General features: G+C 41.0%; 1 protein-coding gene across 2 annotated transcripts in view; it reads right to left on the reverse strand.

The window, feature by feature from the left end:
• adka (adenosine kinase a) overlaps positions 1 to 25,724 on the reverse strand; it is a 165,340-nt gene that overhangs the window by 31,509 nt on the left and 108,107 nt on the right. For both annotated transcript variants that reach the window (XM_036574694.1, XM_036574695.1), the window contains exon 7: positions 11,073 to 11,243. In XM_036574694.1, the coding sequence (XP_036430587.1) occupies positions 11,073 to 11,243 (171 nt within the window). The remainder of the gene's footprint in view (positions 1 to 11,072; positions 11,244 to 25,724) is intronic.

Consider the following 25,724-nt stretch of genomic DNA (forward strand, 5'->3'; position numbering starts at 1 on the left):
GTGCTGACTGCTGTCTCTCCTGGCCTATATGGAGGAAGGAGAGAGAGAAAACATTTCCACTTCAACACATGTGACATCTCTCTCAATGACAGCCTTATTACCGCGTCAGAGTTATGTTCCGATCACTTTCAAAGCCTGCCATTGTCCCTGGTCCCATCACAGGAATGTACGTTAGCGCGTAAACAAGTTTGTGGGCCTCAGACTCCGGCTGCGGTGCTGGCATGATAAATAAACTGACTAATGAGTGTGGGTAAATATAGAGGAGGTAAATGCACACATTCACAGGCTGGCCTGCTGAGCTATGGGCCAGACAAACACACACACACACACACACACACACACACGCACACGCACACGCACACACACACACAAAACAAGGAAAGGTGCAACACACAATATTTTACGTATTACACCAAAACCTTCTACTTTGAAGAATATTTAAACAATGACATGCTACCACATTTTTATTACAACTGGGGAAAGTGCTGACTCCAATTCGCTTTCCTCCCTGTAACTCAGTAACAGTTCATCTTTGTTCTGATGGTCTGTTTAAACTGTCTTAAAAGTTTCAGGTAAGACTGTATTTTAGTAGGTTCCTTGTAAGTATCCTATCCATGCTCTGCCCATAAATGTATTTTATAGCAACTGTCGTTGGACAAGATTTACAGAATATTGCCAAAAAAACAATTCAAACTTAAAAGAAACTGTTGTCAAGGGTAGACGTTGCTTACTGCCTGGTGCCCCTGGCCATATTTTACATTTCGGCCATTAAAATGCAGAGCCTGGCAATGTTCATATTAATATAAAACTTAAATATATATTTCCTTTTTCGAAGCAACAACTGACTTGTGGTACTGAAGCATGCTTATTAACCGCATGCTAAATACAATGTACGTACAAATAAACATGCGTCTATAATTTTGTCTAAAAATTCTTTATTTTGGATTCAGGATTAACTATCCTGTTGGCCCAAGTGGCCAGTGACTTTTATTTTTATTTAATCCATGTACCCCTGACATGCACAACTCAGTTGTATGTGAACAAGCTGTTCACATTGCTGCCACAGAGAAGATCGAATTTGTTGATGCAGCTCAAGGCAATATATTGACCAAAGTTGCCTTAGCAATGTTAAAACAGCTGAAGCTAGCAATGCTAAAACAAAGAAACTTTCTGCTTAGCTTTTTTACTCAGATGTTTATTCCTAAGCCTAATTACACAACAAAATAAATAAACAAGCTACACTGGGTCTGTCCTAACCCTTCACAAGCATACACAATAGTATTTATAAGAAATTATGTACTTGTACGTGTTTTTGACATATTATGTAACAATTTACTGGAACTCTTACCAAATAACATTGACATAGCCATGCCATAAACACATCACTGCAGACGTCATATACAGTCATAAGCTGTCATGACAGACTTTGTTCAGTAATATAACAGTTTCACTTTCCCATTACTGGTAATCGTAATGATGGATGCCGTAATGTTGATGTCATTACAGCTTATGCCACATGCAATTTTTAAAGTCTACTTTTATTAGCTGTTAAAACATTAAACATTATATGTCATGATTATTACCGGTAGTAGTAATGTGACACTGTTATATTACTAGATATAATCTGCCATGACAATGTATGACAGAATATGGCATCTGCCATGGCAATGGTTATGCCAATGTTAAATGAATAAATCAATAAACAAATAAATAAAAAACTTTGGGCTGCTCCATTTTTTGCTAATGCTTTGGACGATGGCAACAGGAGTGTGAGGACAGAGTGTGACGGCAGTGATGTTAGAGAAATGACAGCTACTTTCCTGGAGACACCTCAACCCTTCCCTCCCACCCTTACAGGAGATAAGGGTGACAGCATGTAACTGTGATGGTGTGTGTGCATTCATGTTTATGTATGAGTGTAATAGTGTGTAAATATGATCGTGTACATGACAGAAATTTGGTGGCTGATTAATTACAAACATATCTGACAGCAACGGGTGGCAACAATGTGTATGCAATGCAGCTTTTCATTAACAAAATTAATATAGAAGATATGGAAGTATTTCATAATGGTTTAACAATTTAGAATAAATACAGTGTGTAAATGATTAATATGTTGACATTTATTCCAGTATAGTATAAATTACTTGGTATCTACTACAACACTGATAGGCAAGTTATAGAGTTACAAGAATGAAGAATGAAAAGGGTCCTTGCCCTCACCTTCCATGTTTCTGTTGATGGGCCTTGCTCCATAGCTAAGATCTACCGCCGGTCGTGTGAAAACCCAAGCTGGCTGATGTATAGAGCAGCAGAGCATGTTGGTGTTAAACTTCTCCAAATCATACTGGCAACAACAAGCTGACATCCTGCACTGAGCCCCACTGTGAAAGAAATACACTGGCCTCGGTGGCAGCTATTGATCTGCCCTCAGTACAATGTCTTCTCTTCCATCCATCATTACTGTGCCGTTCAGCAGACAGGCCTGGTAAAGGCAGTGTCTATCAGGGCCTTTTCCCACTCAGCTCTGTGGCACGGAACTCCCCGTCCACCTCCCCCACTGGAAAACTGCTTCTGTGGCTTGCGCTGAAGGATATTCTAGGCAAACCTCCTGAGCTCTCAGATTATAGTTGTTAGGTGAACTTTCCCAGCGCGACCCTACTGGATCCCACAGCAACACACACACAAACCCTCAACTATCCCTCCGAGACATAAAAACTGTGTTAGAACTGACCACAAATCCATGAAGTGTTTGCTCTCATGAAAGGAGCGGACGTGAAATGGCAATCTAGGCACTCTGGTGTTGGCACGGATATTAAAGCGATACTATGTGGGAAATGAGCCACTAGAAGCAGCAGCGTGGTCTGCTGTGGCAGGCTTCGAACACACTCAATCGAGCCCTCTCAAGCAACGTATGTATGGCTTATTTCTTCAGTGATTATGTGACAAAGAAAACTTCTCATAGAAAAAGCTAATGTGATGATGGGGAGTATCCTTAAACATTAAAGTGCTACATAATCCTCTATAATATTCAAATGATGTGTGTGGTCATTCCGCCATACTGCAATGCACTCCAGGAAGCAGTGTGGGTGACATGGCTTCCATGTTTTGCTCACCATAAAACAAGAAACTGCTCATTGCAGAGGCAGAACGTTGAATTACGGGTGTGTGTTGACGGGGCAAAGTAAGGAAACCGCAGAAGGCATAATGACTTGATTGACTAATATTCAGTAGATTAATCAATTGATCATTTACAAAATTCTGTCCCATCTTCCTTAGTTACTGTTGGTATGTCCATCAAACTTTCAGCTTAGGCCACCTTGTAAAATCCAAAATACTCATGCTAACAGACTAAAAAGTTCAGCAGTGCGAGGGAAGATTTATATTCACACAGAGCAATGGCACAGTACAAATTTTTCAGGGTCAGGAAAATTACACAGAAGCCTTAACAACATTTAATCACATTTTTTTGCCACTGCCTTTACTACAGCTTCCATTCTTTTAAGAAGACGTTTGAAATCTGCAGGGATACTTTCCCACAACTCCAAAGTTCAGTCTTAGAAGTTGGTTGTATTTTCTGCTTCTCACGATCCAAGTAATCCCAAACACAATCTGCGTTGCTGAGGTCTGGGGTGGTCAGTCTGTTCTTCTGAGAACACCAGCAAGCTTCTTTGATTTGGAAATCTCTCTCAATGACAGCCTCACGCCTGCTCAGCTCCCCCCCCCCAGTAATGGCCCCTTGACAGCTACACATGCTTTCCAGATCCACAGTGTTGTCTTCTCAGTTGTTTCAGCTTGATTTTCTCCTCTCTCTCAAAGATGAAATCTTTAAGTACCGTTTATCTGATCGTGACTGTTTCAGTGGTCTACTAAGTCATTATGCAAGTAGATTATCTTACAGCTAATCTCCTTACAAACAGCTTCCGAAAAATGAACCACCTGCACTTATTAGCTGTTTTGACTGGAAATTAAACAAATGGTCTCTGTGTTTTGCACCTTCCTGTACATGTTTGATAAAATATGAATGTTGGCCATGTATACATTAATCAAGCCAGGGAGCTCTTTTAGTCACTGGGCATTAAAGTAGCCAGGTTTCAAGTTTAATAAGAAGGAATTAGCCAAAAAGTAATGCTGCCAAAGCAGGTGTTAGAAATTCCCAAGAGGTCATACAAGGCAACCTATTCAGAGCACAAGGAAGATCTAATGCAGTGGTCAACAAGTGTATATCTATGACTACACATTTCATTTCTTTTTCTATTTTGCTTCAGAATGCATGCTGCACATAATAAAGCTAAGCCTTGTGCCGAAACTAAAGAAAAAGCAACACAGCTTTAGGAGAAGTGCACCAAATCAGCAAGCACACTGACGACTAGTCCATGCACTCAGGAAAGTAAATCACTTCCCTAACAGCTCTAATTGTGTCTCTCACAATGTTGCCTTGGCGGCCATTCCACAAGAGGCATATGCAGATAGACAGGCTTTAATTGAGTGCTGTGGGTGATGTCGTGGGAGACTACTCAAGTGTACAGCCTGCATTCAAGTGAGATCCCTTGACAGCATCTCACTCTTAAGCATTTTTTTAATTACCTCACCTCCCTCTCAACTTCCTTCACTCACTTTCTTCCTGGGCTCCTGTATTCAAATTCACTTCTCGACTTGGTTTTTAATGCCTCTTCAGCAATCTGAAATGTTCATCATGAAGCATCTCTGCAGCGTCTTCACAGAAGCTGCACGGGGCTACACAAGAGGCTAGCTGGGGCTCAAAGCTCCAAACAGGGCAATGTTTGACTGTCAGCGAGTTCTGTGGCACTTGACATCTGTCTCCGGGTTTGTGCGTGTGTGTGTTAAAGTGTGTGTGTATGTGTGTGTGTGTGTGTGTGTGTGTGTGTGTGTGTGTGTGTGTGTGTGTGTGTGTGTAGCAGACTGGGGCTAAATCAGTCGTGGGATGGGGGCCCAGTGTCATGCGAATCTCTCACTGCCTCAGGGTTTCTTCATGAACTGCCTATCACGCACATGCAAACAGAGGGGGAGGGCACACTGCTAAGTATGAGAAACATCACTGCTCTAACCCTGCAGTCTAGAGTCATTACATTACTGATGCTGTACCATTTAAATCTAACTACATCATTACGTAATTCCATGTTACGTAATGAATGACATTTGTATTCACTTTACGTTCCAGTACGTGGTCACGTAGTGGGTAGCACCCATGCAAGAGACTGGGGAGGCACCACATGCTACGCCAATAAGCGTCCTTGGGCAAGACTCCTAAAGCTACATTCAGCTACATCTATAACATGTTTCAAATGTAAGTCACTCTGGGTAAAAGCGTCTGCCAAATGCATAAATGTAAATGCTCTGTATCTGTATTCTTCATTAGGTTCAAGTCTGTATTTCTAACTTTTTTCACCATTTGTTTCATAATATGGAAACGACAAAAACAGACCACAAATGTAAAGAATGTTTTTTTTTCCAGAAAAAAAAAGACTCGATCGACAACAATAGTTTTCCCATCCAGGCAAGCACACCACACTAAGCCAACAAGTCCTTGGCCAAGAATCTTAATAGCTACACTCACCTACATTTTTAACAAGATTAAATTTGTAAGTCACTCTGGATAAGAGTGTTTGCCAAATGCGTAAATGTAAAATGTAACGTCTATCAAGTTTATAGCGTTTGGTGTAGCCTTATGGGTGGCAACACTACCCTTTACACAGTAGACTGAGGTTTGATTGCCACCTGGGCAAGCACACAACACTACACCAATAGTCCTTAGGCAATATTCCTAACACTGCATTTGCCTGATTAAACTGTAATTCACTCTGCATTAGAGAGTCTGCCAAATGCATAAATGTACATGTTCTGTATCTGTATTTTTTGCTAGGTCTGAATCTACACCTTTTCCATTTGTTTTAATATCACGTAATGACAACATCATGGCAGCAAACGTAGAGAATGTTTGTCTATAGACAGCAATTACCTTCCATTAAATTCAAATCATAATAAAATACCTCTTCTGCTGCTTACAAACCCATCTGGTGTGGATTGAGAGTTTACAACTTTCAACAATTTTGTTTTGTTTCAATGAGGTGCAAGTGATAAATAATTAAAAAGCCTGTACGGCATGTACACCATGGAAGACCCGGGATGGTTTGCCACCACGTGAGCACACGCATGCACACGTCTACGGGATGAAAGCACAAAAGTTATTTGCACAGGGCTGAGTCCTCAAAGCAAAGAGTAGACAGAACTTAACCTTGGTTAATGGAAATAAAGCTGGCACAGGCCTGCACACGAACACACACAAAGTTGTAAGGAAGTCCCAGTTTATCTGTACATCCTTTTTGCCTTTGTCCTGCTAAATGTCAAAAGAGCAAACCTCCAATTTCCCCTTTGCTCTGGGTGCATTGGGAGCTCAATAATATTATTCATGTCAGCGCTGGGCGGGGAGGCTGAGGTCTTTGGGAAAAGGCCTTTGGGCAGAGCTACACAATGAGCCAGCTCTCTCCAGTCTCTCCATCGCCCTCTCCTTCTTTCTCTCCCTCTCTCTCTCTCTCACACTGTCTCATAAGCAGCGATGGAGTGATTTCAATCATTTCGCAACCTCCCAGCAATCATGGCTTTAACTCCCCTGTTATTTAAAACAATCTGAGCTCCGAGCTGGAGTTAATCACTGCTTATACTACATCAGTCAGGGTTATTCATTCTGTTCCAATTAATCATGCCATTTATCTACATTGTCTGAGCCTTCTGCCGAACAAATTCATCTGTAATGACAATTCGCATTGTTGAATTTTATCATGTGTGCGGCAAATGGAGGGCAAATTGTTTGTGATTATGCGTGTGTATATGCGCGTTATGGTAAGCACTCGTGTGTGTGTGTGTGTGTGTGCGCGCGCATGTACGGTGAGTTTTTACGAGCGCAATTCAGCGCCATCTGGTTTTGGCTCCAACTGCTCGGCTTCTCTCACTTAATTAACTGGAGGCCATTACATTTCCTGAAACGTTTCACTTTCCTCTGCTTTATGTCATGGAGGCAGGCAGGCAGGAGAGGGGAGCAAGGAAGGACTCAATTAGGCCAGTGCTGCTCCCTGGATATTACACACTTCATGTGTGCCAGTTAAGGGTGGGCAAGGAGCTGGTTCGGGGGCCCGGGCCGTCCCTCATGGCGCCCACGTTGTCACCGCAGATAAAGGCCTGTCTCCTTGTCTCAGTCCCCTCACACTCAGACAAGCTCCAGCTGCCAAACACTCAGAACTGCACCGGCGGATAGCTCCCACACACACCAACACCGGCACGTTAATGCAGCTGAAACGAAGACCCTACATATAAGTGTGTGCTAACTATCTAATTAGGCTAGCTAGAAGGGAAGCTGTGGTCACGTCGGTTTTTGAATGAATTAACACAGCTGTTCCTGCTATAGGGAGCCTAAGTGGAAGCTGGCTGATTTCGGACCACTAGTGTTTAATATCTAATCAGTGGTTTTGCGTGCAGCGTACAGTGGCAAGTGGCAACAGAGGAGATTCAGAGCCTGCTGCAGTGTTTCAGCCTGTCAAGCCTGATGCACAGCGCAAACACACATACACACACATACACACACGCACAATTCTCCACACTGTGTGCTGCAGTACACACATAATGTGAGCCTGGAACCATGATGATTCCCAGAATACAGGATCGACTAAAAGTGTGACGTAAGAGACTAAGAGACTAGTTAACCTATCCATGATCTGCCCACAAGCGCATTCTTTCATAGCAACTATTACCAGGCTAAAAAAGCTTTACAGAATGTTTAGAAGAAGTCTCAGAAACTGTAGCTCATTATTCAATGTTAAAACACATAAAACTGGACCTCTACAGTGCTTGTTTAGAGATGCTATATAACTTTGAATTTATAGTTTAAATACCAAGTCATAGTTGTCAAATGATATGATTTACCAATATAAAATATGTTCCCCCAAACTTTGGAGGTATACAGCTGCATAAGGCTGAAGGCTGTGAAAGGAAATCTAGTCTAGAGTTTTCTCTCTAAACTTTGGCCAGTTAACACCAATAATTCTGTTGCATCCAGAATTTATTCTTCCTTTGTTTTATTACACAAAACAGATATCGCCACGTTTGAAATATGAACCTAAGAACGCTTTCACTGTAATAGTTATTCAAGAGAATTGAGTTTAGATTTGTGTGCCTTGTAAAAACAAACAAACAAAAAAAGTACACTATATCTTCAAAAGAGCCAAATTCACACACATTTTATTATCTGTAACTCTGCTACTTTAAGGTGCACCCATAGCTGACACATGTGCTCAAATGCACACACAGCTTGTAGAATCTCCATAGAAAGGACTGACTAATAAAATGAGACATTCTGAAGCAGCTGCACAGCCTAGGGTAACCATGCCCAATGCCATGCGTTGGCTAGAGGGGTATAAAGCCCCCTTGGGCTGTGGAGCAGTGGAACTGTGTTTTCTGGAGTGAAGATGAGTTGAGGCAGCATGTCTGATCTAGAACTAATCATCGAATATCTAATGGTCCTGTGGCCGAATGCACTCGGATTCTCACAGCAAATGTTCCAACATCTAGCTTTCCCAGAGCAGAAGAGGCTGTTACTGCAGCAAAGGACAAACTCCTGATTAATACCTATGATTTTCAAAGAAACAATAGACACACAGGTGTCTGCAAACTTTTGGAGACATATTGTAGCTTCTTAACTTAATTTAATATACGCTTGAGAACGCAGCACAACGGCCAAGTCATGCATTAGCAAAGATAAAACAGCTCCTCAATTTCACCTTACGGATGATGCTACATCAGGGACTTCGGTAAATTGTGTTTGCATTTGCATGCAACTATGAATAAGACTATTTAGCAGTTTAACTGTTAAATACAGTAAACAAAAATTCTGATTATGTATGAAGTTATTAGTATGACTACCAGAGGAATAAACATTAACAAGTATGCATCAGTAGTTTCAATTAGCTACATCACCTTATCTCTAGAGGTTGAGACTTACATCAAATTCAAGTAGCTAATTGAAACAAGGCAGGTTGGAAAAACAGAATTTATCACCATGCTAATTAGGAGTGGGAATCTCTAGGTACCTCACGATTCGATTCGATTACGATTCAGAGGGCTGCGATGCGATTATAAAATGATTATCGATGCATCTCGATGCATCTTTTTTTTCTATATAGCATTTATATTCTCTCACTGTGTGAACTCAAGTTTCGAGTTCAAGTTTCAAGTTTATTTGTCATTTGCACAACATGTCAGGACATTTATGCACTGAAATGCGTGTGGTGAGGCTCAGATAATCACTCTACAGAAAGTAAATAAGTAAAAATACAAGAAAAACCAACTGAAATATATTAAATATACCCAGAATATACACAGAATATAGAGACAATATACATTTTAAAGTGACTAAGTGACTCGGTGTTATTGTTATTTAAAGAGACTTGGTACTTTTAAAGCAAAGTATTTGTAATGATCCATAATGAATTTACTTCCAATATCTTTTTTAATAAAACAAATGGAAGTGATGTGGCAAGTGAACTAGAAGGCTCTCATTCAGTGCTCTTGTTTGGAGCACGAGAAGCTGCTGCTACTCATCTGCGATAAAATGCGCAGTTACGGTGAAATAAGATCCAGTGTCAGTGGATGTCCACGCAGCACATCTTACAGCTATTCTACCCGTTTTCTTTAGTGATTTTATAACTTCGGTTTTGGTCTCGCTGTAGAGACGGGGGGGGGATCGCTGTGTCAGTAAAATATCTCTGAGACGGGACGTGTGCAACATAGTGCGAAAGCCCAGTTTCGCAACGACTGAGAACTGGGGTGCAGACTGCAGGTCACATAGCAGCGATGCGTTATTCGCATTTATAAGCAGCGCAGTTGGTTTCCTGGTACGTTAAATCTGCAACGAGAGACTGTCAAACACTAAAAAGTGGCAAAGCTGAAGTCAGCTTCTCTTTCGAATTCTCCCATTCCACTTTAAATGGTGCCTTTTTTTATTCGGCGCCTCAGTTAGAATTTAAGGTGGAACGGGTAAATTCAAACAAGAAGCTGGAGAATAAGAAGCGACTTCAGCCTCGTAAAACAGTCGAATGTTGAGAGACATTTAACTGATCTACTTCTGAGGAAAAGTTTTCTGGCGGAGATGGGAGGAAAGCGGCTATAGCTAAAGCTTAAAGCAGAGCGAAGTAAATCTGCGTTTTCGTTTATATTGTTTAGCCTAAACTAGGACATCATCACGTACTTAGACATACTGGACATTAAATGTTGTGGCTCCCAAGGTGGTTTGATTTTTGTTGAAAGGACAAAATGGCTCTTCTTAACATTTGTGTTGTGACTCCTGACCTAACCTGGCTTTTAATGCAGAGGGAGCCGGTCGGATTTCTCGCTCACCCAGTTGTGTTTTTGTTGTGTGCCGCCACAGACTGTCCGGGCGCTGCACTTACCCACTTCCAAGTTCCACGTTTTGCGTTCAGGCAACATTACGGTATAAATTAAATATTTAGAAAATCGATTTTTGACATTAGTGAATCGATTCAGAATCGTTCACGTCCGCATCGCGATGCATCTAAGAATCGATTTTTTCCCGCACCCCTAATGCTAATGTTAGCTAGATTCCCAAAACCCAACCCAGCCTACACCTTATCTGTCCTACATCCTTAAAAATGGTTTTTCAAGGGTTCTTTAGTAAAGACTATTACATAGACCTCTATTGAACACATAAATGATCCATAAATGTTTCTTGGCATGGTTAAATGGTTCTGCAAGGTCCATTTACCTGTTGCATAAGGTTCTTGAAAGAACGTTTTCAAAAATGTTTTCTATGCCACTCAATTCAAATGGCTACTCTGTTTCCCACTTTAAATGTACATAAAGCTATTATGTGTGAGCCACCCAAACTCTTGCATGTTTGTGTTCAAACCACAATCAATAAATACCTTACCAGATCATGATAAGACCGGCTGATTAATTACACATTAATATTCTATCTCTGTATCTCTCTCTCTCTATGGAACCAAATGTACTGGCATACGACAGGTCAACATAGGCTGACTTACCGTCTCGTTGCCAAACAAGACGTCCACGTAGGGCATGACCTTCATAAGGGACTCCTTAAAAACCTGACAGATGAAGGGAGCTGAGAGGTTCAGGCTGAAGATCTTATTGTTCTCAGAAGCGTGCTTCGCCACCTTCAAGATTGACTCCAAGGACACAGTCAAGAAGAAACCCTGCAAGAAAACCAAAGTTTTAGTGTTTAGTTTTAGTCTAGACTACATCAACAAAAACATACATTCTCCTAAAAATCCAATTTACACCTCTTCTACACAGCCCAAATGCAGTTGTTTAGAAAATGCATGGAATCCAAAACTTGTGTCTTTAGCTTTGCACTGGAGCTACGAGGCTAATGTAGCTAACAAGTAATGGGGGCTCAAACCCCAGCCATTAGAACTGTGCAAACTGCAAGCCCTAAATCTTCATACTTGCCTGAATCATCGGACTTGCCTCAAACCACAACAAATTCTTAAGTAATGTCTAACAGACTTGCTTATGTGGTTTGTCTATGTCTACAAACATGGACAAATGTATGTTGCATAGCTTGAAGCCTGAATATTTCCCATTTTTATAGATAATAGAGTCAGAACCCACATAAGAAAGTCTATTTGAGGTTACTTAACAAGACGGCACTAGTCTACAATGATTCAGGCACATAGTTTACTCAATGTCTTGAAGTCTTATAGTTCTAATGCAAAACTAACACAGCAAAGTTCGAACACCAAACATGTATTGGCCCATCAGCTATATTTGTATTAAGAGGAAGTTTAAATTAGATTTTTCTCTCAACTAAAGCCATTGTAAAACACAGAGGCGTGATGCCCCCACATAAATCCACCCACATAAAAGGCCAAGAATCAGGCAGTGAAGGTGAACACACTGCAGACACTTTGTCTGGGTATCATTTTCAAAAATGAAGCGAGGTTTAATCTGGGCAGTAGTGGAAGTGGCAAGCGCTGCATAAAGAGCAGACAAAGCGATAAGGATGAAAGCAAGCTCGGCACCTCAGGATCGCACTGAGGGTAAGAATTACGAGGAAACAAAGGAGAAAAGAACCGCTACATGTTCTTCATCCGAAAGCAGTAAACATGGCTTAGCTTGATATAATGGATGGTATGATGAGGCACAAATAGGATTAAGGTTTTAGGAGATGAGAATGAATGATGACAAATGGAGAGCATAATTACAGCAGCACTTCCATCAGAGAGCAGAGAGAGTTCATGGAGACAATCCAATAAAACAAAGGGCACCTTGGCCAACCTCCTCACATAGGGAAAACAGCAAGGTCACCCCTCGGCTCTCTGAAGAGCACTTACGCACCAGGTTCATGCCTCGGCTAGCCGGCCTTAAGCACCAGAGAGAGCAGAAATAGAGCACTGTGTACAGGCACACTAAAAAAGTGCACTGGGCACAAAGAGTACTGCACAGAGATTTTAACAGTGGTTTAAAGTGTCAACAGAACATAAGGCAGATAAGGGCAAATGTGGAAAAAACATCTCTGAACATCTCTTCTGAACTGTGAACCATCTTAAAGTGATAGTTCAGCAAAAAACATATACAAATCTAACCTAATCAGCCGAGACACACTTGGTGTCCAAAGTTTGCTTCTTTAGTTTCGCACTGAAGCTATGAAGCTAATTCAGCTAACAGCTAATGAAAGCTAACCACCAACTGGGGTCATGCAAACTGCACACCTGAACCATCATATGCTTACTTTATAATGCAGTGAGTTATTAAGTAATCTTGCTTACATGGTTTCTGACACTGTATAACACGCTGTTATTGGTAAAAATGTACACAAGAATAGGCAAAATTTAGGCATGAAGACCACAGTTACTACTTTTTAAGCTATGAAAGGTACTGTGTCATGTTTAACAGGTACTTTTGTCCATTTTTATACTGGTAGATATGAGCTCCATTTACTTGTTAGCTCCATTAGTCTAATAGCTCCAGAACAAAACTACAGTGACATGCCTTGACTGATTGACTACACTTTGGCTAAGAGCAGCAGCATAACTAGAAAAATGAAAATAATAGGCACTGTCACATTAACATTACTTTCAGTGAATAAAAAAATAATAATTTGCTAGTTTACTTGCTTGTTGTATCTCAAACAAGTGGGTGCTCTCAAGGCATTGCCACTCCACCCAGTAGCATCTAACAGTAACCTAAATGTTTATGATACACTACCAATTTAAAATGATAAACAGTGGCTATATCATGATGCAGGTTGTGAAGACTGACCATGGATGAAACGCATTACAAACGTCATAGCTGTCTATAGTGGAGATGCTGTTAAGAAATCGGATATTCCTGTGAGTCATGAGTGTACAACTGTTTCAGTATCAACATAAGAGGCCCAATAAAGATTTTAGGGGAACCCTTGACACCTTAGGCCCCCTCCGACATGAGCTCCAGTGTGATTGGCCCTGCCTCCCAGTAGTTAAAATTGCGAAAATTCATTTTTCCCCCCCAAACTGTTACATTAACAAGGCAGCAACTTGAAACCTTATAAACGTGTATGGTCGTCTAAGACAGTTTAATGCACTGGTTTTCCTTTAATGTATCAGGATTGTGGAGAAGAGTCCAAAAAGAATTCCAAAAGCATGGTGTGATTTCCCCTCTCGCTTGCTTAGCATGGCCTGGGAGAGCCGCCTGAGCCCAGAGAGATGGCTGCTCTCCAGCCCTTGTTCTAGGAGGAGGGAGAGAGAAAAAAGAAGAGGGAACATGCTAGCATCTGATGAAGTGGAAAACAAAGGTCTTGTCTGGACTCTTCTTACTGAGAAACAAGAGAGGCTACTCGGGCCATTGTGTGAATGAATACGAAACAGGTAAGGAAACACCTTCACGTTTAAACCTGAAACCAAACAACCTTCGATACAGTTCATCTTGCACAGAGAATAATTCAGTGGAGAGAGAGAGAGAAAGAGAGAGGGAGAGAGAGAGGCACACACAATAGGCCGTGTGAGAGAATGAGCAAAGGGTACATGATGGCGAGACTAGAGCTTTTACAGAGGCTAACACAGGCGCTCTGAGAACACTCCATTAAAACAGATGAGGCTTTTGTGGCTGAGAGTGGAAAGAGGAGAGAAGTGACCTTCATGTGTTTAGTGTGACTGTGTCAGCTATCGCCCTGTTCACAGGAGGAATCAGAAATGCTGTCTGGCTGCACAGCCATTCAGGGGCCTACAGCATAATGTGCTATGTGGGCGAACATTATGTGAAATATCTACATTGTTAGTAATAACAAAATGTCCTCATTTTCTCCCTGAAGTCTGAAATATAAAGCATGCCGCTGAAAACCTCCACAAGGCTGTCACTGAAATTTATGATAGCTGAAACCTATAAAATGGCTCATAAATATGCCTTGGCAAAGACATGATGGAGATGAGTTCTTGCACTGTCTCGAGAACCGTCGTCAGTATGTGAACACACATCACTGAATGCTTCATTATCATTTAAAAAAACAACTGTTTTGCATATTATATAATGTTACAGCTTGAAACCAAACAACACTCAGAACTGTTCATCTCACAATTCAATAAGTTGAATGGTTCAGAGGAGAACTGCACTGTTTTATCAATGGAATCTTCATGTTGATAATAATTATGGGTGATCACATCACAAGTAAGACAGGAGATTTGCAGCAAAACACAATATCTGTTGAGACAGTTTAACAAAAAGGGACATGGCACTACAAAATTCAAAATCAAAATCAAAACTGACCCTGGTCCCTGGTCATTTTAAACATGGTTCAACACACTATACCATTGTTTTCCTGTAATCTTTGATAAATGTTTATTGACTTTTGCCAACCTCTAAAACGTCATCTGATTTTTGATGACATCATGTACCAGCAGGCGGGGTATAGAAGATCACCAATAATATTAAATTTCTTCTCACCTTCCCACCCCCCACCTATTATTGAGCCAATTGCTCAGATATATCAGAGACCCTCCCTGATACTGCATTTCACACAGAAAAAAGTCACAGTACTGAAAAAAAAGTGCTATAATTTCTGATTCATGTTGACCTGTGTGCTTAAGCTTCAGCTAATTATGCTGTGCTTTACACTAGATTCACATCTCACCCTTTCATAATTATTCATTTTAGGCCAGCTAAAATGTTATATCAATTAGATTTTTATGGGATTTGCTATGCTGTGTTGCTTAACTCACAGCAAAACCAACATTCAGCCATCAGCTTTACCCTGAAGTAACATTAGTTATTGGAAAGCAAATGATCAAAGCTGCACTATGTAAGTTTTAGGGATTTGGCGACATCTCTGGTGGAGATTTGTAATTGCACACAATGTACAAAACATTAGCCACGTTTACATGCAGCCTAATAATCCATTAAAAATCCAACTAATAGCTCAATCGGAATAGAATATGTCCATGTATACACTTGAATCGTAATAGTCTAATCCGATTGAGGCCATTCGGAATACAATTTCTATCCGATTGAATGAGGTGGGTAATCCTGTAAATAATCCGTTAAATAGAGGAATAATAGCCAATTAAACGCCTGTATCCGATTACATTTCCGGAAAGTTTAAGTACGTTCTGCGCATGTGCGTTCGCGTCATAGCAAAGGTTTATAACGTTCAACATGGCGGGAGCAGAAATTGGTTTGCAGAGGAGATGAAGTTTTAAAAGACAGTGGTGGGACTGAAGTCCAGATTATGTGTCTCAGAACATGACGTCTTCCTCTCGCCCTTCTTTAATAAGTGCATCTGAAGTACATTTTTTCTGAGTCGGACATTTTTTTAACACAGTTAAAAACACAAGCGCCCCACTGAAAACTCATCTCATTCTGACTGGACCTCACGTGATGCTTGCTGTCATGGTAACGTTTACTCTAAGTGGTACTCCACGCATGCGCATCATTTTGGATCGGATTACTTGCAGTGAGCATGTAAACGAAGATTTTCCATCAGATTATTGAATAGAGTGAGCACAAACACCTCAGTCTTAATCTGTAATCGGAATGTGTTCAATCGGATTGGCAAAAATCTTTGCATGTAAACACAGCCATTTTGTAATGTGTTCTGTATGTGAAAGAGTATAGAAAGAGAACTCGACGAAAACTTACCTGAAAATGTAAGTGAATTATCTACTATTGTCATCACAGCTTCATGAGTATAATTAAACCAAATGATTTTGGATTTAAGACCTAAACATTGAGCAAGACCTTCTTTTTAAATCCATGCCCGTGACATTAGTACTCAAAGATGTAGGACATCGTCCGATAATCTCCCGCGGAATCCGACACAATGTTTCTGACATTTAAATGATTATTTCAGGATTCACAGGTCGACTAACAGCAGCACACGGACGCCATATTTTAGCATAATTTTTGTCCTTCTGACTCAGTAATGCTACTTATTACATAGCACTGCTTTAATACAGAATAAACATAACTGTCTATGCACAAGCACACAGTTTAGTCAAATCCACTGCTAGAATCCTACTAAACTTTTCTATAGGCAGAAAAGCTTCAGCAGTGGCCACAAAACTCAGCTATAAGACATAAAAAACGTCTCTGGAGATGTACATTAGGATGGCCACTCAGGACCGGAGCCAATGGGGTGTAGTGGAGGTTTGGAGGCTGTCAGTGCTGAGCTAATGGTCTCTATACGTGTGTGTGTGTCTGTGTACAGTGTGTGTGTGTGTGTGTGTCAGTATTACTTCCATCATTAGCGCACCTCGGCTGTGATGTGCGGGCATCATGTGGGAGAACAGCCCCCTGTATTATTGTAACTTTAATGTTGGGGTGTTTGAAGTTGGAGAGATGGCCAGAGGGAGGCTGCTTTAATGGATGTGCAGTTCTCTTCCTGGTTGAACCCGACTCTGCCGGCTCCAGCACTTCACAGGCTTGTTGGGAAGAAGCGTGGAGGAAGTGCGGAGTACCAGCGCTGCTTCAGAACTGCTGCATACTGCCGTCTCTCTCACTTTCAAAAAGTTCCTCTAGTCTCCGGACAGCCACTCTAAGGGGATTAAAAAAGAGCAACTCCAACTCCACGTGAAAGGTCACCTGCCACTCCAGACAGCAATAATGTGCAATGTATCATTTATGAATTAGTACCGTCTGTCACGTAAAAATCCATCTATCATGAGAAATAAACTGCGAAATAAACCCAGTGACATGGGCCTCCTATTTGGCAGACATCTGCTCTAGTTTATTCCAGCGCTTCAAAGGCTTGCATTTAACATTCTCTACCCCAGTGTTAACCCCTTAAACTACAAGGGCCTGTATGTGGACTTCAGCTCATCATACTATATAACTTAGTAGGGCTGTCAAGATTACGCAATTAAACTTGATTACCTATTCTTTTAAAAATAGAGATTAATTAAAATGTAACTTCTTGATAAATCAGCAATGATTTGGTAGTTTTCATGATAATGTACATTTGCAAAATTACGTTTTGTTGAGTACACATCAGTGTAATCCACACATAAGTTACACTTTAACAGTGTGCCAAGGTATATGGACACTCACGCTCAGGTACCCTACTAGCATTAACCTTATTGAAACACACACACACACACACACACACACACACACTTCCTTGTTTCTATGCTCGTTGTCCATTTTATCAGCTCCACTTACTGTATAGGTGCACTTTGTAGTTCTACAATTACAGACTGTAGTCCATCTGTTTCTCTGCATACTTTGTTAGCCCCCTTTTACCCTGTTCTTCAGTGGTCAGGACCCCCATGGACCCTCACAGAGCAGGTACTATTTGGGTGGTGGATCATTCTCAGCACTGCAGTAACACTGAGTGCTGAGAATATGCTGCTGGAATTTTTAAACAACTCAGTGTCACTGCTGGACTGAGAATAGTCCACCAGCCAAAAATATCCAGCCAACTGCGTCCTGTGAGCAGCGTCCTGTGACCTCTGATGAAGGACTAGAGGATGACCAGTACAAACTGTGCAGCAGTAGATGAGTTATTGTCTCTGACTTTGCATCTACAAGGTGGACTGACAAGGTAGGAGTGTCTAATAGAGTGGACAGTGAGTGGACACAGTGTTTAAAAACTCCAGCAGCACTGATCCACTCAGACCAGCGCAACACACACTACCACATCAGTGTTACTGCAGTGCTGAGAATGATCCACCACCCAAATAGTACCTGCTCTGTGAGGGTCCATGGGGGTCCTGACCACTGAAGAACAGGGTAAAAGGGGGCTAACAAAGTATGCAGAGAAACAGATGGACTACAGTCTGTAACTGTAGAACTACAAAGTACACCTATGTAGTAAGTGGAGCTGATAAAATGGACAATGAGCGCAGAAACAAGGAGGTGGTCATAATGTTATGCCTGATCAGTGTGTACACACACACACACACACACACACACACACACACACACACACACTTACATGTATATGCATTCTGTGTTATTTACATTTATTTACATTTTACTTACATCAAACCTTACTATGCTTCAGCACCAGAGTATATTTCAAAACTGTGGGAAACACTGTACACCCTCCACAGAGAACACACTTCTGCATGTTTTATGTGCAATTACTGTTTATTTGCTGAATTTAACATATTGGAAAAAATTTAAATGTGGCCTGCACACTAGTTATGGAACATTTTATATTTTATGGTTTTCTTTTTTCAAGTGTGTTAAACAGTGCGTGAAAATCTTCAGAAAAACAGCCTATTTAAGTGTGCTCTCTGTAGATGATGTGTTAACTTATTTTCACTGTGAAAATCAGACAAATATGTAATTTGTCCTGAGGACAAAAACAAAAGTGCAATCTTTTGCATACGAGTGTATATAAATTGTTCTACGGTTCTCTTTTACAGCAGGAAATGAAGCCTGATTGACACACCCATATACATGCAATTTTTGTGTCCACACTTTTGTTTAAAGCTTTTTCAATTGCTTCCTTATTTGTTTATTTAGTTTATATTTGCTCAGTAAACTACTCTGGTATCTCTAAAAGGGTATGCACTGTTTGTTATTGTTTATTTAATTCCATTTTTATTGTTGAGCCTTTTTAAAAACTTATCAACAGTTTGGCAGATTTCTAATAAAGTGATTTCTATACAGATTCAGATTTCAATAGGATCTATATGAATTAACCCTTTAATGTATACAGATGTCCCCATCCTCAAACATATTATAACGAGATTAATAATCACAATAACAATCATTAACTAACAAGCCTAGTGTCTAAGGGGTTAAATATGCACTGAGCATCCCTGCTGAGGGACAGCCCTTCTTGGCATGGCCCTTGGCTCCTCTGACCCAGGCTGAGCGGTGAAGCTGAGGAGCAGCCCTCTCTCACATGCTGTCATAAGCAGACTTTATCTCAGTAAGAGCACTGCCGGACAGATCAATACGTGGCGCGCTCGCGGCTGATTGCACTGACCTGACACCTGGCTATCATGCTAGCCATCTTTAAAGAGTAATGCACTGCTGGCACTCACTTCCGCACTGGATGGAGTGGATGATTGTCATCGACAAATAGAAACATACTGGGATAGAGAGGAGTATTGCTGGCCGCCGATCAGCCGATTCAATCGCCTGGAATAATCAAGAGATGGAGGCCAGTTAAGTGGAGTTAAGTAAAGATAAGAGATAGCTAAGAGGCTACTTCTATGGCGAAGGAGTGTAAAAGAACGATGCAGAAAGTATGAAGAACAATGTGACTTTTTTTTCTTCCCCATGAGCATATTTTCCATTTGGTTTCATCTTGAGCGAGTCAATTAAACCAATAAAACAGATGATAAATCCATTTTAATGGAGAGGAGCAGCAGGATTCAGCATACCAAAGGCTCGGAGGATCTGTTTGATGTTCCGCACTCATCTGACTGCACCAGACTTTCTCGCAGTCCACGTAGCATCTGGTTCCTCTTTGCCCGTCTACAGAAACATGTTCTACAGGGCCTTATCTAATACTGCTGAGCTTAATGGCACAGAGCCTATGACATGAAAGCTCGACAGTATGCCAAGGCTTTTAAAAAACGCTCGGTCCCCCCCACACCTACCCCTCAAAGTTTGACAATCAACCCCTGGGCCCCATCAAACGCATCTATCCAAACGAAAAGCCAAGAGGCAAAGTCTGCAGCTGATTAAGAGATCCTTCCATTATGAGACAAACAGAAACATCCACATCGGGTTGGCGCAGGCAGCAGCGAAGGCAAGTATTATGTTATTATAGCCTTAACATATAATAACGTGCAGCTTTGTCCATTTATTGGAGATGGCAGTAATTACAAAATGCTCACAGGAGAATAGCAGGTCAGTAAGGTATTAAGAAGGCGGTAGAGGCGCTGACAGTAACTATGATAACTGTCACAGGTTTACACTCAGGTTCATCCACACAGATTAATCCTCAAAGGAAATCATTCCATCCTGCACAGCAGCAGCAGACACAGGTAAAGCGTGTCTCATCTATTAGATGACTTAAGCACCGTCCTCCAGAGAGAGGGAGAGACTATTATATTCATCTCTAATAGCCATAAGCAGGGAGAGAGAAAGAGAAAAAAAATCAATTTTCTGAGGAGCTGACATACTCCCCAACCTTAAAAATGACTGTGTAAAGAAATTAGACTCTAGAAAAATATGTAATCAGCAATTTAGCTATAATGTCCATAAATAAATAATCAGCGCTTCCATTAACCTGACATGTATCTGGGCTGCGGCGCGTGACGCGATTAGCAGGCTGCCAGAGCAAGGGCTGCTCGCATGCGGGCGGTCCATTAAAGAGAGCCATCCGTCCTCACACTCTCCGCACCGGCACTTCAGGTGGAGTGTGTTATTCTGCTGCTTAGGGGAGGCAGGCCCAGAGCGCTCATTTGCAGTGCCATAAGACAGGTCATAATTACGCTCACAAAGCGGCACATTAGCCGGTGGAAAAAGGTAATGGCAGGAGAGCCCCAAACCTGACCATTAACCCTATCAGCGGGTTAACCGTGATGGGCATTACTGGGTCTACCATAATTAGAGGAGCAGGATTCCTTCTTAGTCAGATAGATCAATGGCTTATGGCCAAACCTAAGCTGCTGCGTTCAGTGAATGTGTTTAACAGTGTTGTACAGTGCTCAAATGCAGTTTTGGGGACGTTTCTATCATCAGATGTTTTTTAGATTGAATTCTTTTTTAATGTACTGAGGAAATTGTGCTTCACTTTGCCAAAAGTGTGGCACTTCTGCTATATTATGAATATTTTGAGTCCAACCGAATAGCAAATCAGAAAACTTTCACCTAAGCCCCCCCTTTACTTCACAACAAATGTTAAGACACTAATCCAAATGCATGCATTAGGGCTGTGACGATTAACTGTCACATGGATAATTGTGATTCATGATTTCTCTTTTCTTGTTCATTGTTTACAGCTATTAAAGTACAAGTAAAACTAGCTGATTAGCCACCTTACTTGCTAGCTGTGTTTACTCAGTTGCTAACACCGTTTGTACAGTTGAATCAATACTGCACACACAAATGGCTACAGTTACACAGAATTATGTGTAGAGTTGAGCTAAGCTCCATGTTTTCACCAGAGAGAAAATATAAGCAAAAAAAACCCAAAAAACACTTTGACAGCAAACACACCCATTACGTTACATACATATAATAACAAATAAACAGGCATTACTCAGTGCTGCCCTGTAAACAATGTTAGAGCACCCAGTTAGAAGTTCAGACTTTTGATGCTTCAGTGAATGCACTGCTTTCTTTTATTCACATTTTGTTTGTTGCAGCGTAATATGACTGAAATCTAACCACTGTGGAAAACTGCATTGCAGTCAGCTTAAAAAAATTCACAATCATCTCAAATAACTGCATGTAGACAATTATGTACTAATTCTGACAGGCCTAGCATACATGTTTGAACCAGAGACACCTAAAAAATTTCATTAACATTCTGAAAGACAGAGAAAGTTAGGAAACTAAGACAAACTAACACAAAATACTGGTAATGTGAGAAAGATTACAGTGAGAAAGATTACAGATACACTGCAAGTTCCAAAATCAAGGGGGAAAAATGTACTGAAATCGTGAAAGAAACTTACTAAATGCTTACTAAATGCTGCCCTACATGAAGTTTAGAGACCCTAATGTTCGTCTCGCCAATATTTTAGCACTTTTACTTGCCTTACATACATTTTCAATTAATTACTGGATAATTTTGAGTTGCAGTTAGTAAACACATAGAAAGGGAGAAGAAAAAGAGGATTTTAAAAACAAAGAACAAGAAGTCAGGAATTTAAACCACAAAAAAACACAAAAAAAGTTCTATAGCCCTGGGATGCCAGCACTAATCCACACAATAGATCATTACATACCCATGATTCAGATTCTTTAACAAAACAAGGAGAATTAGGGCTGTGCTCATGTTGTCTATACTAAATGCTCTCCTGTTACCCTACACGACAGAAAGAAGAATGTGCAAGCCGATCTGGGAAAGTAAACAAAAGGGAAAAAAGACAAGAAGAGAGAGAGGGAGCATTTTTTGGGACTTCTGACAAGAGAAACATTTTTCAATGTGCATCGCAGCATGGGAGTGAGTGCATGAGACAGATTCTTTAGCACACAATTAAGAGCTGCTAAAATATGGCAACAGCTCGCCTCCTCTTGTCATCCTGGTATAATTAGATTTTCACCTGCTGTTGGGACCAAAAAAAAGAAGGAGAAGAAGGAGAAGAAGAGGCTTGATTCATTGGACAACACAAAGAGGCACCTGACGCGGCAGCTCGCGCATCCATCCTGCTTCCCCCAGCATGGCAAGAGTTTGAGAGTTAAATTGAAAACGCTGTTGAAGGCTCGCCTGGATGAGTTGCACAGTCTGCTTAGCACATCAGTGTGGAAACAGATGCTGCTTTGGGACAATGTTGCTGTCAACATGAGAAAACACAGGCAGATGTACGTAAACTGTTAATATAGCACCAACTTAATGCAATGATAACGCTGGGGAGATGATGTAGACCCAAAGCAATGAAACACCAGTCGGGGCTCAAATGACACCTCTCCGACTGCTGGAAAAGCGATCGCTGCGAATGTGGAGTCAAGCCATTTGAGGTGATCTCATATGTCAGAATGACAGGCTGATAATAAGTGGTACTAATTTCTAATGAGGAATTAGCAACACAGCCAATGAAGTCAATGGGGCCACGTTTAATAATCACTGCAAACTAGCACCGTCGGCCAATTTCTTTTTGTCTACAAGCACGCAGGAAGAATTACGTTATTGTCTACTGACAATCTGCGCTGTTGAGAAGGAACAGTAGTGATGCCAAAAGCTCTGCAACTAGCAGCCAAGTCCACAGCAGCAGACAATCTGGGCCCGCTGGATTTAAGTGGATACATATTCTACATAAGTCTCAGCCTTTCCAAAAGAGCATTAAGCTTATTAATCCTCCACACACACTCTCTTCAGGCTTGTCAAATCCCATTCAAACGGCACAGGAAACAAACGTGTAAACACATCCAGTGTAGTGTGAAGGCTGTCAAACTCAATGCATGACTTCAGCTGCAGCCGGAGCTTAACGGGGAAACAGAAGCCGAGCCGCAGCAGGTTTTTGGTTGCTGCGCGGCCGGCTGTGGAACGCGCTCTCTCTTGCGCGCCCCTCGGAAACATAAGAGCGCATGCAAAAGTGGGCCATTAATGATTCATGCCTGCTTAAATAATCATCTGACTGCAACTGTGGAGAGAGTCCCCGATGAAAACATCAACAACCGCATCTCTTGTCAACGCCTAATGATGGAATTAAATGTGGGCAGGGTGTTTGATAACACCATCAGTCATTCATAAAGGCAGAGCCAGAAATGCAAATCATAAACACCCGCGCACCCGCATTCGGTCAATGGGCAGCTAACCTACGCTTGGATCTGAGCTTCCATTGTAGGACGTGCCTGCCAAGCCCATGCTGAGGGCCGACAGCGTGCATGGCCTGCTTATTATCACTCTGAAACTGAGCTCCCTTCTGAAGAACACCACTCTCCCTCATGCCCTCAAAGCATCAGGATTAACAAGTCGGGGAGTCGAGGAAAGCTGATATTTTTCCTCGCTCCTTGCTATTGTGAAAACTATTCGAAAGGTCATTATTAAATCTAGGTCAAGCTCCTTAAATGGAAAAAGCAAGGCCGTGAAGTGTGTGTTGGTGAGCTGCTGTGTGTTGATGGACCTCACTCCTGGGCCAACTTGACATCCATTATGTAAACATTAACGTTAGGGCCGGCTAGGCTAGCCACATTACCCGTGCTATAAAACAAAAACCACGCTGCAGCCAGGCCACTTCTAAACACCACATAGTACTGCTGATGGAGGTCATATCAGGCCAGCAGCAGTTTCAAAACAAAGAGGAAACGAGAAGAGCAGCGGAGCATGACATTCAGGCTAAAATCTTTCTAAAGTTCATACCAAGCCCTTGCCAGCTCTTCAACTCTTTCAAACAGGTCAAACAACATTACAAGCAGTCTCGGGGCAGTTAGTCAAAAAAGCAACCTATTACAAGTAACATCTCTCAAACTGTAATGGGATTACTTTACTTATTACTCACTACTTCTACTTTACTCTCCAAATTCCACACAAATGTACTTTATTCTTCTCTGATTTTTGCAACTAAAATGCAGAGAAAGCAGCTTTATGAGAAACTACAAAGTAAAAAATGATTCACTGTTCTAATGTAAAAGTAGGTAATCTGGTTGCTTTAAAACTTAGAGCGCTTTACAATTTTAATAGTAAGTTAACAAGACAATCTGCATTTTACATTGTGTTAACTTATTATCTGAAGTAGAATGAACTCAAAATTGTATGGGCTACTTACTTTATGAAGTTAAAACATTAACAGTGTAGGCCCTTTTGCTGCATATTCCACATCTGAAATATGAAACCTTTGTGTAATATTAGATTCTGAGCTCAGTTTTATCCCTAAAGTAGTTTTTTTTATCTTTTGAGAAATATTATTAAAGTTCGACCTTTTCTATCCCTGAGTGATGCTTGTGTATTTGTTACAAGCAGAGTTGATTACTGTAATGCTCTTTTTACTGGGCTTCCTCAGAAAACAATACATCTTCTACAACTCAAACACAATGCAACAGCACAGATCCTATCAAAAACAAAAAAGAGAGCGTACCAAACCTGTTCTGAAAGAACTGCGCTGGCTGCCTGTGTCTCTAAGGATAGTTTTTGAAGTTCTTTTACTAGTTTTTAAAGCTCTAAATAGCATTAAAGCACCTGTGTACCTCACAGGATGCCTGTCTATCTTCCAACACATGATCTTAGATCTGCAGATCCTGGCCTACTGTGAATACCTTCTAGAAAACATGGAAATGCCTCTTTCTGTTTATGCTTTTAAACTGCAAAATTCCATCTTTTATTAGGCAGTCAAGCAAATTCACACTTAAGAGACACCCGAAAACAACTCTAAGCTTTTAGTGAAACTTCTACCTCTATTTTCACATTTATGTCTTTAATTCCATGTTATTGCTTCGAGTTGTTATACTTCCATTTATTTATTTATTTTTCTTCATATTGCTGTTACCAAAGAGTGACAATAATAAAAGACGAACTCAATTTTGATTAATTCTATTACTGTTCAACTTTATCACCTGTTTGTAAAAAGCACTTTGAGCTACTATTGGTATAAAAAGTGCACTATAAATAAAGTCTGTTATTTTTCTTCTTATTA

This window comes from Colossoma macropomum, unplaced genomic scaffold, assembly GCF_904425465.1.
Source record: "Colossoma macropomum unplaced genomic scaffold, Colossoma_macropomum, whole genome shotgun sequence".
Classification (NCBI taxonomy): Eukaryota; Metazoa; Chordata; class Actinopteri; order Characiformes; family Serrasalmidae; genus Colossoma; species Colossoma macropomum.